The sequence below is a fragment of the Bufo bufo genome, chromosome 3, assembly GCF_905171765.1.
Source record: "Bufo bufo chromosome 3, aBufBuf1.1, whole genome shotgun sequence".
In the NCBI taxonomy this organism is placed as follows: Eukaryota; Metazoa; Chordata; class Amphibia; order Anura; family Bufonidae; genus Bufo; species Bufo bufo.
This window is the reverse complement of record NC_053391.1, coordinates 274,924,752-274,941,311: the sequence shown is the minus strand read 5'-3', so window position 1 is coordinate 274,941,311 and position 16,560 is coordinate 274,924,752. Positions and strand designations below refer to the sequence as shown.

The following is a 16,560-nucleotide window of genomic DNA, read 5'->3' as shown; positions in this document are numbered from 1 at the left end:
GAACGCGCACACACAGGAGCGCGCGTTCACAGGAACCGAAGGTAAACTAGTGGATCTGCCGCCTGCCAGCGGCGATCGTTTGCTGGCAGGCTGTTGATGCGATCTTTTTAACCCCTTAAAGGTATATTAGACGCTGTTTTGATAACAGCGTCTAATATACCTGCTACCTGGTCCTCTGGTGGTCCCTTTTGCTTGGATCGACCACCAGAGGACACAGGCAGCTCTGTAATAAGTAGCACCAAACACCACTACACTACACCCCCCCTGTCACTTATTAACCCCTTATTAACCCCTGATCACCCCATATTAGACTCCCTGATCACTCCCCTGTCATTGATCACCCCCTGTCATTGATCACCCCCCTGTAAGGCTCCATTCAGACGTCCGTATGTGTTTTGCGGATCCGATCCATGGATCCGCGGATCCGCAAAACACATACGGACGTCTGAATGGAGCCTTACAGGGGGGTGATCAATGACATATAGCCCATATAGACTCCCTGATCACCCCCCTGTCATTGATCACCCCCCTGTAAGGCTGGCTCCATTCAGAGGTCCGTATGTGTTTTGCGGATCCAACGATCATGGATCGGATCCGCAAAACACATACGGACATCTGAATGGAGCCTTACAGGGGGGGGATCACCCCATATAGACTCCCTGATCACCCCCTGTCATTGATCACCCCCTTGTAAGGCTGGCCATATTCAGAGGTCCATATGTGTTTTGCGGATCCATGGATCGGATCCGCAAAAAATTAAATCTCACATGAACTCACCATACCCCTCACGGAATCCAAATGCGTAAAAATTTTTAGACATTTATATTCCAGACTTCTTCTCACACTTTAGGGCCCCTAAAATGCCAGGGCAGTATAAAAATCCCACATGTGACCCCATTTTGGAAAGAAGACACCTCAAGGTATTTTGTGAGGGGCATGGCGAGTTCATGTAAAATTTTATTTTTTGTCACAAGTGAGACTTTATGAGAAAAAATAAAATAAAATCTATTTCCGCTAACTTGTGCCCAAAAAAAAAAAACTCGCCATGCCCCTCACGGAATACCTTGGGGTGTCTTCTTTCCAAAATGGGGTCACATGTGGGGTATTTATAATCCAAATGCCCTCCTAAAAGTTACTCATTGAATTTTGGGCCCCTTTGCGCACCTAGGCTGCAAAAAAGTGTCACACATGTGGTATCGCTGTACTCAGGAGAAGTTGGGCAATGTGTTTTGGGGTGTCTTTATACATATACCCATGCTGGGTGAGAGAAATATCTCTCTATAATGACAACTTTGTATAAAAAAATGGGAAAAGTTGACTTTTAGAGAGATATTTCTCTCACCCAGCATGGGTATATGTAAAAATACACCCCAAAACACATTGCCCTACTTCTCCTGAGTACGGCGATACCACATGTGTGACACTTTTTTGCAGCCTAGGTGGGCAAAGGGGCCCAAATTCCAATGAGTACTTTTAGGATTTTACAGGGCATTTTTTACACATTTGGATTCCAGACTTCTTCTCACGCATTAGGGCCCCTAAAATGCCAGGGCAGTATAACTACCCCAAAAGTAAACCCCATTTTGGAAAGAAGACACCCCAAGGTATTTCGTGATGGGCATAGTGAGTTCATGGAAGTTTTTATTTTTTGTCACAAGTTAGTAGAATATGAGACTTTGTAAGGAAAAAAATAAAATAAAAAAAATCATCATTTTCCGCTAACTTGTGACAAAAAATAAAAAGTTCTATGAACTCACTATGCCCATCAGTGAATACCTTAGGGTGTCTACTTTCTGAAATGGGGTCAGTTGTGGGGTGTTTGTACTGTCTGGCCAATGTAGAACCTCAGGAAACATGACAGGTGCTCAGAAAGTCAGAGTTGCGTCAAAATGCGGAAATTCACATTTTTGTACCATAGTTTGTAAACGCTATAACTTTTACCCAAACCATTTTTTTTTTTACCCAAACTATTTTTTTTTTACCAAAGACATGTAGAACAATAAATTTAGAGAAACATTTATATAGAAATGTAGTTTTCAAAAAAAAATTTACAACTGAAAGTGAAAAATGTCATTTTTTTGCAAAAATTTCATTAAATTTCGATTAATAACAAAAAAAGTAAAAATGTCAGCAGCAATGAAATACCACCAAATGAAAGCGCTTTTAGTGAAAAGAAAAGGAGGTAAAATTCATTTGGGTGGTAAGTTGTATGACCGAGCAATAAACTGTGAAAGTAGTGTAGTGCAGAATTGTAAAAAGTGGTCTGGTCATTAAGGGTGTTTAAGCTAGGGGAGCTGAGGTGGTTAATAAAATGGGAATTGTTGGTGATATTAACTTCCTGTTTGGGGCACATTAGTATATGTGAGGGGGGAAACCTTTCAAGATGGGTGGTGACCATGGTGGCCATTTTGAAGTCGGACATTTTGAATCCAACTTTTGTTTTTTCAATAGGAAGAGGGTCATGTGACACATCAAACTTATTGGGAATTTCACAAGAAAAACAACGTAACTTTACTCTTTCATGAGTTATTTACAAGTTTCTGACCACTTATAAAATGTGTTCAATATGCTGCCCATTGTGTTGGATTGTCAATGCAACCCTCTTCTCCCACTCTTCACACACTGATAGCAACACCGCAGGAGAAATGCTAGCACAGGCTTCCAGTATCCGTAGTTTCAGGTGCTGCACATCTCGTATCTTTACAGCATAGACAATTGTCTTCAGATGACCCCAAAGATAAAAGTCTAAGGGGTCAGATTGGGAGACCTTGGGGGCCATTCAACTGGCCAACGACGACCAATCCACTTTCCAGGAAACTGTTCATCTAGGAATGCTCGGACCTGACACCCATAATGTGGTGGTGCACCATCTTGCTGGAAAAACTCAGGGAACGTGGCAGCTTCAGTGCATAAAGAGGGAAACACATCATCATGTAGCAATTTCGCATATCCAGTGGCCTTGAGGTTTCCATTGATGAAGAATGGCCCCACTATCTTTGTACCCCATATACCACACCATACCATCAATTTTTTTGTTCCAACAGTCTTGGAGGGATCTATCCAATGTGGGTTAGTGTCAGACCAATAGCGGTGGTTTTGTTTGTTAACTTCACCATTCACATAAAAGTTTGCCTCATCACTGAACAAAATCTTCTGCGTAAACTGAGGGTCCTGTTCCAATTTTTGTTTTGCCCATTCTGCAAATTCAGTGCGCCGATCTACGTCATCCTCGTTGAGATGCTGCAGTAGCTGGAGTTTGTAAGGGTGGCATTTCTGAGTAGCTAATATCCGCCGAAAGGATGTTCGACTAATGCCACTCTCCAGTGACATTCGGTGAGTGTTACGCTGTGGGCTCTTGCTGAATGAAGCTAGGACAGCCACTGATGTTTCTTCATTAGAGACAGATTTCATGCGTCCACATTTTGGCAAATCCAACACTGAACCAGTTTCACGAAACTTAGCAAGCAATTTGCTAACTGTAGCATGGGAGATGGGTGGTCTCAAAATTGAAATCTGCTGCAATGACCCGGTTACTGCGTTCACCAGACATCAACATAATTTCTATCCGCTCCTCACGTGTTAACCTCGGCGACATGTCAATGGCTGTAAACAAAGAAAAACTTGTAAATAACTCATGAAAGAATAAAGTTACGTTAAAACCAAGCACACCATTGTTTTTCGTGTGAAATTCCCAATAAGTTTGATGTGTCACATGACCCTCTTCCTATTGAAAAAACAAAAGTTGGATTCAAAATGTTCGACTTCAAAATGGCCGTCATGGTCACCACCCATCTTGAAAAGTTTCCCCCCTCACATATACTAATGTGCCACAAACAGGAAGTTAATATCACCAACCATTCCCATTTTATTAAGGTGTATCCATATAAATGGCCCACCCTGTAGATGCATATACAGCTCAGCTACATGTGTCTTCTCCAGTGCCCTAACATCACTTTGGCTGAATGGCTTCCTATACAGCCCTGCTACATCTTTATTCTACTCACCCACTAGCACTGTGTCTGAAAAGCTTCATATACAGCTCTGCTACATCTGTCTATCTTTTCAACCAGCACTGTGTCAGAACAGCCGCATATTCAGCTCTGCTACATCTGTTTCTCTCTTCCACCAGCATTGATGCTGACCCGCCACATATACAGCTCTGCTACATCTGTTTCTCTCTTGCACCAGCATTGATGCTGACCCGCCACATATACAGCTCTGCTACATCTGTCTATTCCCTTCCCCATTAGAACTATGGCTGAACAGCCCCCCATATGCCTCCAACAGCCCCCCATATGCCTCCATCAGCCCCCCAAGTGCCTCCATCAGCCCCCCAAAGTGCCTCCATCAGCCCCCCAAAGTGCCTCCATCAGCCCCCCAAAGTGCCTCCATCAGCCCCCATGTGCCTCCATCAGCCCCCCCCATATGCCTCCATCAGCCCCCCAATATGCCTCCATCAGCCCCCCATGTGCCTCCAACAGCCCCCAAGTGCCTTTATCAGCCCCCCATATGCCTCCAACAGCCCCCAATCGTTGGGGGAATTAGTGGTGCACGTAGAAATAATACTCACCCACCGCTTATGTCCTCTGACGCTGTCCGCACTGTCTCTTCCCTGCACGAACTGTTCGGGCAGCCGCAGAACTATATTAGACGCAGCACAAAAGAATATGGATCCACGCATGCGCGGCCGGCGACGTGCGCGCTCACAGTGTGAGTGAGAGGCCAGCCGCAGCATCGCAAGGGAAACCACTGCGCAAGCGCGGCCCATGGATGCGGCCGGCGAGCGGTGGTCGTATCCATGGGCAGCGAAAATCAACAATGGATAGTGACAATTCGATTTGAAAGTGAACAGTTTGATTTTTTTTGTCATATACATTCAGAGAAAAGTTCAATGGGGGATTAATTATTTAATGAAATATCATTAAGAAGATGGGAATACCCCTTTATCCACTACAGGACCGCCGTACGCAGGATTGCGTCTTTGCGGCGGCCCTGTTATTCTGGGTGGACGCGCCGGCGCGTCCTCTCGCGAGACGCAAGATTTCGGGCAAAGCAAAAGTTATCATATGCGCATCGCGGGCCGGCAAAGGTTAAAAGACAAGTTCGTCATTAGCCTGCCAGCCAATGATCGTCGCTGGCAGGTTGATGATTTTCAGAAAAACAAATCAGAAGCCAGTTAACACATTATATTTATAAATATAATTTGTTAAATGGCTTCTGTGCTCCTCTGCTGGTCCTTTTCGTCGGTTGGTCCCAGCAGAGGAGCACACATCACAGTGAGTACACCCAACACTACACTTAGCCCCCAGATCACCCTCCATCACCCCAATTAACCCCTTGATCGCCCCTGTCAATCACCTAGTGAAAGGGAAAAAAGTGATCTGTGTAAACTGTCACTTTTTTTCCCCACTGGTATTGACTGTTAGGTTTTAGGATAGTTTAGGCCCCTTGGTTAGGTAGGTAGCGATCGTTTAGCGCCCAGCCCATCGCACCGCAGTCGCTGATTAGCGTATCGCTAATCAGCATTTGTACTTTTATAGTATCTGTAAGTGGACAGAACTGATCACTTTCAGATCTATAATAGTATTAGTGTCACCTTAGTTCGCGCTCCACCCAAAACGCAGTGTTTGCCCGATCAGGCCTGATCGGTCGCCCACACGTGCGTTCTCCCACGCTTGCCCCGCCGCAGTGACAAAAAATTATAATTTTTTTGATCACTGCACAATCACTTTATAAGCGCTGCGGCGATAAAAAAAAATCTGTTTTGATATTTTTTATCAATCGCAGCGGCCTCCGGTACTTCGCTAGCCTCCCATGTGTAAGACAGGCTTGCTTTTTTTCTTGGGTAGTCTCAGGGAATACCCCCTAAATTTAGTTGACCAAATGGCAAACAAGGGGTATTCTTCTGAAGAGGCCTACAGGATTCTGACCCAGTCGGATGAGGAATGGGAACCCTCATCTGACGAATCCAGCGGGTCAGAATATGAACCTGTAGAAAGCAGTGGCAGTCTGACCCAAAGTTCGGACGAGGAGGTTGAGGTCCCTAATACCACCAGGCGTACCCGGCCCCGTGTTGCTACACCACAGGTTGCGCAGGATCCGCTTCAAGGGCAGCAGAGTGGGGCTGGCGCTGTCAGATTACTTGGTGAGGCATACACCAGCAGCGCAGCCCATCCTGGACCTAGTACCAGCACTGCCGTACAACATGGTGAAGTGGCGAGCACCAGAAGGGCAGTTGAAGCTGGTACGGTGGCACGTGCATTAGTTCCCCCGTCGCAGCCACCGCACAGACAGGCCCGTAGAGCCCCTAGAGTCCCTGAGGTGCTGGCAAACCCTGATTGGCAGCCCCCGACTTCAGCCTCACCAGTAGTTCCCCCTTTCACCGCCCAGTCTGGAGTTCGGGTTGAGACAGCTCAGATCGGTTCGGCACTGGGGTTTTTTGAGCTGTTCTTGACTACGGAGCTCTTGGACTTAGTTGTGGCAGAAACAAACCGATATGCCACTGAATTTATAGCCGCCAACCCAGGAAGCTCTTATGCCCAGTCTTTCCGGATGGAAACCCCTCCAAGTTTCCTAATTAAAAAAATTTCTGGGCCTTCTCCTCAACATGGGCTTAACCAAAAAGCATGAATTGCGGTCATATTGGTCCACAAACCCAATTCACCACATGCCCATGTTCTCTGCTGCCATGTCCAGGACACGATTTGAGACCATCCTGCGTTTCCTGCAATTTAGCGACAACAGCACCTCTCGTCCCAGAGGCCACCCAGCTTTTGACCGGCTCCACAAAATTCGGCCCCTCATAGACCACTTCAACACCAAATTTGGAGATTTGTATACCCCTGAGCAAAACATCCGCGCAGACGAGTCCCTTATACATTTTACCGGGCGCCTTGGCTTCAAACAATACATCCCAAGCAAGCGCGCCTGGTATGAGGTCAAATTGTATAAGCTCTGTGAAAGAGCCACAAGCTATACCCACAAATTTCAGATCTATGAGGGTAAAGATCAGACCCTGGAGCTGGTCGGTTGCGCTGACTACCTGGGGAGCAGTGGGAAGACAGTCTGGGACTTGGTGTCACCCTTATTTGACAAGGGGTACCATCTTTATGTGGACAATTTCTACACAAGTGTGCCCCTCTTCAGGCATTTGTTCCTAGAACAGATTGGCTGCTGTGGCACCGCGCGACCTAGTAGCCGGGGCTTCCCCCAACGGCTCGTTACCACCCGTCTTGCAAGGGGTGGAAGAGAGCTGCCTTGTGTAACCAAGAACTGTTCGCGGTGAAATGGAGAGACAAGCGTGACGTTTACATGCTCTCCTCCATTCACGCACGACAATCCAAATTGAACGAGCAACCAGTGTCATTGAAAAGCCCCTCTGTGTCCACGACTATAATTTCCTCATGGGAGGGGTGGACTTCAATGACCAGATGTTGGCTCCTTATCTACTTTCCCGCAGGACCAGACACTGGTATAAGAAGGTGTCTGTATATTTAATTCAATTGGCTGTATATAATAGTTTTGTTCTCTACAGTAAGGCTGGGAGAACAGGATCCTTCCTCAAATTTCAGGAAGAGATCATCGATAACCTCCTGTATCCAGGAGGTTCCGTGGCCCCATCCACCAGTGTAGTGAGCCGTCTACACGAGCGACATTTCCCCAGTGTCGTTGCTGGTACCTCAAACCGACCGACACGCCGAAAAAAATGTTGTGTCTGTAGCAGGAGTGGAATAAGGCGTGACACCTGCTATTTCTGTCCTGACTGCCCTGACCACCCTGCCCTATGCTTTGGGGAGTGTTTCCGGAAGTACCACACACAGGTACACTTAGCATAGGGATTGTGTTTCACAGGACAGGCACACAGGGCTATTAGGGCCCTTTCACTCACAGCTGCTGCAAACCTCTCCTTTCACCTGGGACAAAGTGCATAATGTACTTCGCCACATCTTTGGGCGCTTTGTGCTTTGCACATTGTCCCATGGGGAAGGAGAGGTTTGTCCTATAAAGGTAAAAAAAAACAAAAAAAACACCGGTAAGCAAAAAAGTTAATAAATTATATTATAAAGTTAATAAATTTATTGCGTTGCGGTCTGTTTTTTTCTTTTTTTTTTTACCTTCTAGATGGACCAACCGATGAACCAGCTGCAGCACTGATGTGCATTCTGACAGAAGCATTGCGCTGCTGTCAGATTACACAAAAGTCGGTGTATGCGGCGCTGCATGACGAGATTTCTCCTCTGCAGTTAAAGATACGTTTGCCGAGGCATATGAGCTGAGGTGCGGTGTTCATATGCTTTGGCAAACACTTTGTATATAAAAAATAAATAAAAAAATCCCGGCAATGATTTATTCATCCACATCGATTGATGTGAATGGAGAAATCGGGTTTGCCAGGGCATACGAGCTAAGTGGGTTTGGATGTTGGGCGGAGCTCCTATGTCCTGGCAGACGCCTTTCCCCTCCTTTTTTTTTTTTAGCAGAGATTTTTTCATCCACATTGATCAATGCGAATGAAGAAATCTGAATACCTTGGGGTGTCTTCTTTCCAAAATGGGGTCACTTGTGGGGTAGTTATACTGCCCTGGCATTTTAGGGGCCCTAATGCGTGAGAAGTAGTTTGAAATCAAAATGTGTAAAAAATGCCCTGTGAAATCCTAAAGGTGCTCTTTGGAATGTGGGCCCCTTTGCCCACATAGGCTGCAAAAAAGTGTCACACATGTGGTATCGCCGTACTCAGGAGAAGTTGGGCAATGTGTTTTGCGGTGTCATTTTACATATACCCATGCTGGGTGAGATAAATATCTCGGTCAAATGCCAACTTTGTATTAAAAAAATGGGAAAAGTTGTCTTTTGCCGAGATATTTCTCTCACCCAGCATGGGTATATGTAAAAAGACACCCCAAAACACATTGCCCAACTTCTCTTGAGTACGGCGATACCACATGTGTGACACTTTTTTGCAGCCTAGGTGGGCAAAGGGGCCCACATTCCAAAGAGCACCTTTAGGATTTCACAGGGCATTTTTTACACATTTTGATTTCAAACTACTTCTCACGCATTAGAGCCCCTAAAATGCTACCCCACAAGTGACCCCATTTTGGAAAGAAGACACCCCAAGGTATTTCGTGATGGGTACAGTGAGTTCATGGAAGTTTTTATTTTTTGTCACAAGTTAGTGGAATATGAGACTTTGTAATAAAAAAAAAAATATTAAAAAAAAAATCATAATTTTCTGCTAACTTGTGACAAAATATAAAAAGTTCTATGAACTCACTATGCCCATCAGCGAATACCTTAGGGTGTCTACTTTCCAAAATGGGGTCATTTGTAGGGGTTTTCTACTGTCTGGGCATTGTAGAACCTCAGGAAACATGACAGGTGCTCAGAAAGTCAGAACTGCTTCAAAAAGCGGAAATTCACATTTTTGCACCATAGTTTGTTAACGCTATAACTTTTACCCAAACCATTTTTTTTTTTTACCCTAGCATTTTTTTTTTATTAAAGACATGTAGAACAATAAATTTAGAGAAAAATTTTAATAGAAATGTAGTTTTATTCAAAAAATTTTACAACTGAAAGTGAAAAATTTCATTTTTTTGCAAAAAAGTAAAAATGTCAGCAGCAATGAAATACAGTACCACCAAATGAAAGCTCTATTAGTGAGAAGAAAAGGAGGTAAAATTCATTTGGGTGGTAAGTTGAATGACCGAGCAATAAACCGTGAAAGTAGTGTAGTGCAGAATTGTAAAAAGTGGTCTGGTCATTAAGGGTGTTTAAGCTAGGGGAGCTGAGGTGGTTAAGGTGAAAATGAGCCTGATCCCTAAGGGGTTAAGGTGTAACTGTCAATTCATCTATCTTTTTTTTTGTGTAAGGGAAGTTATTAGGAGTATAGCTTACATTAGGTGATTTAGTACTATTAAAGTATAACAATATTAATACTATATGGCGAATGGCGTAACGCCAATTCACCATTTCATTTTGTCACTTCAGCTCCCAAAAAAATGTTGATCAAAAAGTCACACACACACTTCAAAATCACTGAAAAATACAGATTACCCCGCAAAAAGTTCTCACACAGCTCTGTACACACATCTACAAAAAAGTTATAGGGGTCAGAATATGGTGATGCAAAACAATTTTTTTTTTCATGGTTTTTATTTTTTTCAGAATTAAAATGCAAGAAAAAAACTATACAAGTATGGTATCATTGTGGCAAAATTGTGTTTGTTGTTTTCCAATTCCAGCCCATTTGAAAAAAATGTTTTTCTTGATTCCCGTAAATGGTGCTTTTAGAAAGTACAACTTGTCCTGCAAAAATAAGCTCTCATAAGGCCATGTAAATAGAAAAACAAACAAGTTATGAGTCTGGGAAGGCAGGGAGTGAAAAACAAAAATGGAAAATCGCTAAGTCCTCTAAGGGTTAAGTGACTCTTTCAATGGCTTTTGTCACGAGATAACTGAGAACACTTTGACGTGTTATCAGAGTCAATCTTAGCTTGGCTACATCTGTATTGTATATCCATAAATATAGTATTAGGACAATGGTGAGATTTATACTATATAGAGACTTTGGTCTCCAGTATACCACATGCTACCCATCATTCAAAGCTGCTGAACGGCAATTCTGCCCATTTAGGCCTCATGCACACGACCGTTCCGTTTTTTGCGGTCCGCAAAAGTGACTTTCCCCAATTAGCTGTGTATATGTGCTTACATATGGTATTTGTACAGTGCTATTAATGTTTATGTGACTGCATAAGCAATCAGTAAGTGAGGTACATCTTCCTGATGCTACTATGTGTGTACTACTGTTGGTACTGTGGCTGGTGCTATATGTACACTTCTACTAGTACTATGTCTGTACTACTGCTGGTACTATGGGCACTATGGCTGGCACTATTACCACGTTTACTTTATACCATTGGTAACTAGGATATTCTTTGCAACAAAGTGACCACACTCCTTCTAAATTTCCTGACACATGCACAATAGTCTTAGACCTCTTTCACACGAACATATTTTTTTTCCATTCCGTTTTTGCGGTTTTCAATGGTTCTGCAAAATAAACGGAATGTACTCCATGTGCATTCCATTTCCGTGTATCCGTTCCGCTAAAATATGGAACTTGTCCTATTATTGTCCGCAAATAACGTTCCGTCGCTCCATTCAAGTCAATGGTTCCGCAAAAAATACGAAACACATCCATATGTCATCCGTATTTTGCGGATCTTTGCCCATGTGTTTACTGTTTACAAAAATTACAGTACTGATTACAAATTTTATTTTTGCGATCCATTTTTTGTGGAAACCATGCGGAGATGTTTTTGCGGAAATGCGAAATGGAAACATAACGGATCTGTGAAAAACAAACCGGAAAATACATACGGTTGTGTGAAAGAGGCCTTAGAGGGAGGAGGAAGAAGACATGGCTGCAGCCTAAGAGACCTTGGTCTTCAATTGTGGTACTGGACAAAACAAGAACAAGCAAAGTGAGTTTATGAGTTGCTGGTTGTTGTTTATGTGTATTCTGTGTTTAGTCGCTGTTTAAAACCCTTACAAGTATGGCAGTCAACAGAAAAGCAGAAGCCTAATAGGTATATGCTGAAAGCAAACAAACTTAACATACCTGATGCACTGAGAGGACCAGTTATATCAGGGGTGTCAAACTCAAATACACAGTGGGCCAAAATGTAAAACTTGAACAAAGTCGCGGGCCAGCATTGAACAAATGAACCTTTTAACATGGACCCAAACAAGATTTGCTTTAACATTGAATATGGAACAAGCATATTCATTTATTAAATAAGATTTAAATAATAATAAATAATAATAATTTTTAAAATAAAATAATAATAAAATCAATCAACCATTCAAGCCCATGTGTTGGAGTAGCAAGGAAAAGTACATAAAGAAAACATTATGTGCCCAAGCCAGATACCTGGCATCTCTTCTTGGATGATAGTTCATCAATGTCTGGGCTCAGGCTTTGAGCTGAGGAAATCCTCAGTATCGAGCGAAGGTGTTCATCAGTCAGACGTCTCCCGTGAGATGTTTTGGTCATCTTCATCGAGGAGAAAAGTTGCTCACATAGATAAGTGCTGCCGAACATGGAGAGCATCTGAGCAGCTTGGGTGCGGAGCTGAGGCATTGTGTCAGGGATGAACTGTGGAAACTGTGCGGCGCCCTGAGCATCATACTTTGACTTCTGCGTGTCATTACACTGGAGTTCAATTAGCTCCATTTGGAGGTTGGTTGGTGCGTTTTCCACATTAACTGCAAAGGGATTACTGAGCAGTTCAAACCTACATTTCTGGACATCAAAGTCGGCAAATCGCCGGCTAAACTCAGCGCCGAGTACACTGAGTTTTTCAGCAAACTGTGTGCATGGGAACAAGTTGGTAAAGAACTGCGTTTTCATGGTTTGGCAGCAGGGAAAATGGCCAAGGTTTCCTTGCAGCATCTGATTCTCCCACAGGCACAGTGTAGTTTTAAAAGCCCTCACTGCAGCGTACATGTCTGTGATGATGCGCCCGCGCCCCTGAAGCTGCAGGTTCAGCGCATCGAGATTGCTCGAGATGTCACACAGAAAGGCCAGCTCACACAGAAACTTTTTCTCCCGAAGCTCTGCTGTGTCCTTCCCTTTGCTTTCCAGAAACTGACATATTTCCTCATGCAGCTCAAAACATCTATTCAGTACTTTTCCTCGGCTTAACCATCTCACCTCTGTGTGATACGGCACGTCTGAATACGCCGAACCACACTCCTCCAGAAAAGACTTAAACTGGCGGTGATTCAGACCTTTGGCTCTTATAAAGTTAACTACTTGTGTTACTGTGGTCATAACATGTTCCATCTTTAGTGCTTTGCCACACAGTGATTCCTGATGTATGATGCAGTGATAAATAGTTAGTTCACCTGCACAGTTCTCTTCCTGCATCTTCTCCCGGACCCTGCCCACCAGTCCACTTGTTTTACCGCACATCGCTGGCGCACCATCTGTCGTTAATCCCACGAGTTTATCCCACGACAGCTTTATTTCAGTTACGCATTTGGAAACCTCCTCAAAGATTTCCTTTCCTGTGGTTGTGCCATGCATTGATTTGAATCCCAATAGCTCCTCCGTAACACACATATTTGAGTCCACTCCACGGATGAAGACTGACAGCTGAGCAGTATCAGATGCGTCGCTGCTCTCATCCACAGCAAGGGAGAATGCAACAAAATCTTTTCCCTTTTCCAAAAGCTGGTCATACAGATTGGTGGCAAGATCACATGTGCGATCAGCTACTGTGTTTCTGCTCAGGCTCACGTTTGAAAAGGCTTGCTTTTTCTCTGGGCACACGATGTCACAAACTTTCAACATGCACTTTTTCACAAACTCTCCCTCATTAAAGGGCCGGGCTGATTTTGCGATCTCTACTGCTACAATATAACTAGCTTTTACAGCAGCCTCACTTTGTGATGTGGCTTTTTTGAACATATTCTGTTGTGAAACCAAACTTCTTTTCATCTCCTCCACTTTCTGGCTCTTTTGAGTCATGTCCAGGTCCTTGTACTTGTCATGGTGTTTTGTTTCATAGTGTCGTCGAATGTTGTACTCCTTAGTTATAGCCACGTTGACTCCACAAATCAGACAAACAGGTCTGTCTTTTACATATGTAAACAGATATTCTGTCTCCCACCTGTCCAGAAAGTTCCTGTTGTCTGCCTTTCTTTTTGCCATTTTTGGGAAGGGGTTCCACAGTGACAGTTGTAGCTTGAGATCCCTATGACTTCTGTCACACAGGAGAGGGCGTTTCTGGGACCTGTCCTTATTGACGCGCCAAAACATCAGCAAGGCATTATGGGATTTGTAGTATTAGCGATGAATGAATGCGCTGTATAATACCGGCGGGCTAGCTCTAGTAGTCATTTGGTATAGCCTCGCGGGTCAAATATAATTACACTGCGGGCCAAATTTGGCCCGCGGGCCAGAGTTTGACACCTATGAGTTATATCATGGCCTGCGGTATCCAAATGAATTTACATTTTGTTTCACAGGGAGAGAAGAAATCTGTTGTTGCAGGGCTGAGGAGGAGAGCACCATAAAGGAATGTGTTTCAGTATTTAATGTTAATTACTAAACAAAACTTTTGGTACTTTTGCCTTAAATTTCTTCTCAATAGAACAGCCAATTTCAAAGGGACGTGTCCAGACTGTTGACAAGAATTATACCTTACTATATTTTATAATGTATTATGTATTTCTTGTGCTATAGTTACACAGTAATGTCCATTTTAGACATCCTTAGATGTCATGTAGTTTTATTGGTTCTCTAATGATCTAAGCTAGGTGCAGTGATGCCTCTCAGGGTCAGTTTGGTTGCAAAATGTGGACCCTAAAATACAGCCATGCTACTTATTACTGTCTAAGGCCTATTGCACACAACCGTATGGCTTTTTCAGTGTTTTGCGGTCCGTTTTTCACGGATTAATTGTTCCGTTTTTTGTTTCCGTTGTGTTTCCGTTTTTGTTCCGTTTTTCCGTATGGCATATACAGTATACAGTAATTACATAGATAAAATTGGGCTGGGCATAACATTTTCAATAGATGGTTCAGCAAAAAACGGAACGGAAACGGAAGACATACGGATGCATTTCCGCATGTGTTCCGTTTTTTTTGCGGACCTATTGACTTGAATGGAGCCACTTAACGTGATTTGCGGGCAATAATAGGACATGTTCTATGTTAAAACGGAACGGAAATACGGAAACGGAGTGCATACGGAGTACATTCCGTTTTTTTTGCAGAACCATTGAAATGAATGGTTCCGTATACGGACCGCAAAAAACTGCCAGTAAACGGGGCAAAAAAACGGCCGTGTGCAGGAGGCCTAAGTCAGTATCAGTGGAACCTACAGAGAAAGTGTATTGGAAAAATTTATGCTTCTTCAGTATTATGAATCCACTCCTGGTTTTGATGTAGTACTGATAAAAAATATTGAGCATGTGAATGTGACCTGAACGTGAGTTTACTAATCCATTTCTAACTAGCTGCTTTTTTTTGTGTTATCTTTTCAAGAAACGTGAGGAGCTTTCACTTTTTCAAGACGCATTATTAAGTCGAACAGTCATCCCTCCAGAAGATGGTAGTGGGGAAGATCAAACACAGCAAGATGTAGCAGAGGAGTTGGAAGCTTTGGCAGCCAATATTGATTATATTAACGACAGCATTCGTGAATGTCAGGCAATAATTGTTCAAATGGAAGAGTCCAAAGTATGTCTGAAACAGAAAATGTGCTTGATTTTTGTCCTGTCATTCTCCTAACATTTTTTCTTTTAACTTTTATCATATGAGAAGAAATTTTCAGATGGTTGAGTAGGTGAAGTAAAATAACAAAACGCTACTGTCGACTGCTATTTATTTCTTTTAAATATAGTTTTATATTTTGTATATTTTGGCATGCAGTACATTGTCTACATCAGGAGTAGGCAACCTCCGGCACTCCAGCTGATGTGAAACTACAACTCCCAGCACCAGTGGCATACATAGAGAAGTAAGGGCCCCATAGCAAGGATCAAACCAGGCCCCACACACAGGACAGAAGGGTCTCCACCTAAGGCCTCTTTCACACGAGCGTGATGGATTAGGTCTGGGTGCATTCTGGGAAACTCGCACCATTTTGCAAGCAAGTTCAGTCAGTTTTGTCTTCGATTGCGTTGAGTTTTTTCCATGCGGGTGCAATGCGTTTTGATGCGTTTTTCACACGCGTGATAAACAAACTGAAGGTTTACAAACAAGATCTCTTAGCAACCATCAGTGAAAAACGTATTGCATCTGCACTTGCTTCTGAATGCAATGCGTTTTTCACTGAAGACCCGTTCACTTCTATGGGGCCAGGGCTGCGTGAAAAACGCAGAATATAGAACATGCTGCGTTTTTCACGCAACGCAGAACTGATGCGTGAAAGAAAACGCTCATGTACACAGACCCATTGTCACAGCCACTATCTCTGGCTGTGACCTTCCGTTCTTGCTTGTTCGGCGCTCCTTGCTGAGGTTCTGTTCCTGTGTGTCATTTGTGGTTCTTTATGGGTTAACTCCCCTGTCTGCTTATTAGGAGTTAATCCTCTGTCTGCTCCATGGGTGTGGTCTCTCTGCTGCACCCATGGAACCTGCATATAAGGCCTCATGCACACGAACGTTTTTTTTCACGGTCCGCAAAAACGGGGTCCGTAGGTCCGTGATCCGTGACCGTTTTTTCGTCCGTGGGTCTTCCTTGATTTTTGGAGGATCCACGGACATGAAAAAAAAGTCGTTTTGGTGTCCGCCTGGCCGTGCGGAGCCAAACGGATCCGTCCTGAATTACAATGCAAGTTAATGGGGACGGATCCGTTTGACGTTGACACAATATGGTGCAATTTCAAACGGATCCGTCCCCATTGACTTTCAATGTAAAGTCTGGAGTCCCTTTTATACCATCAGATCGGAGTTTTCTCCAATCCGATGGTATATTTTAACTTGAAGCGTCCCCATCACCATGGGAACGCCTCTATGTTAGAATATACTGTCGGATATGAGT

The 16,560-nt window shown here is 43.6% G+C and overlaps 1 protein-coding gene across 1 annotated transcript in view; it reads left to right on the top strand.

Moving 5' to 3' along the window:
• KIF21B (kinesin family member 21B) overlaps positions 1-16,560 on the top strand; it is a 1,425,990-nt gene that overhangs the window by 634,457 nt on the left and 774,973 nt on the right. The window contains exon 23 of the mRNA XM_040424150.1: positions 15,061-15,255. Coding sequence (XP_040280084.1) covers positions 15,061-15,255 — 195 coding nt within the window. The remainder of the gene's footprint in view (positions 1-15,060; positions 15,256-16,560) is intronic.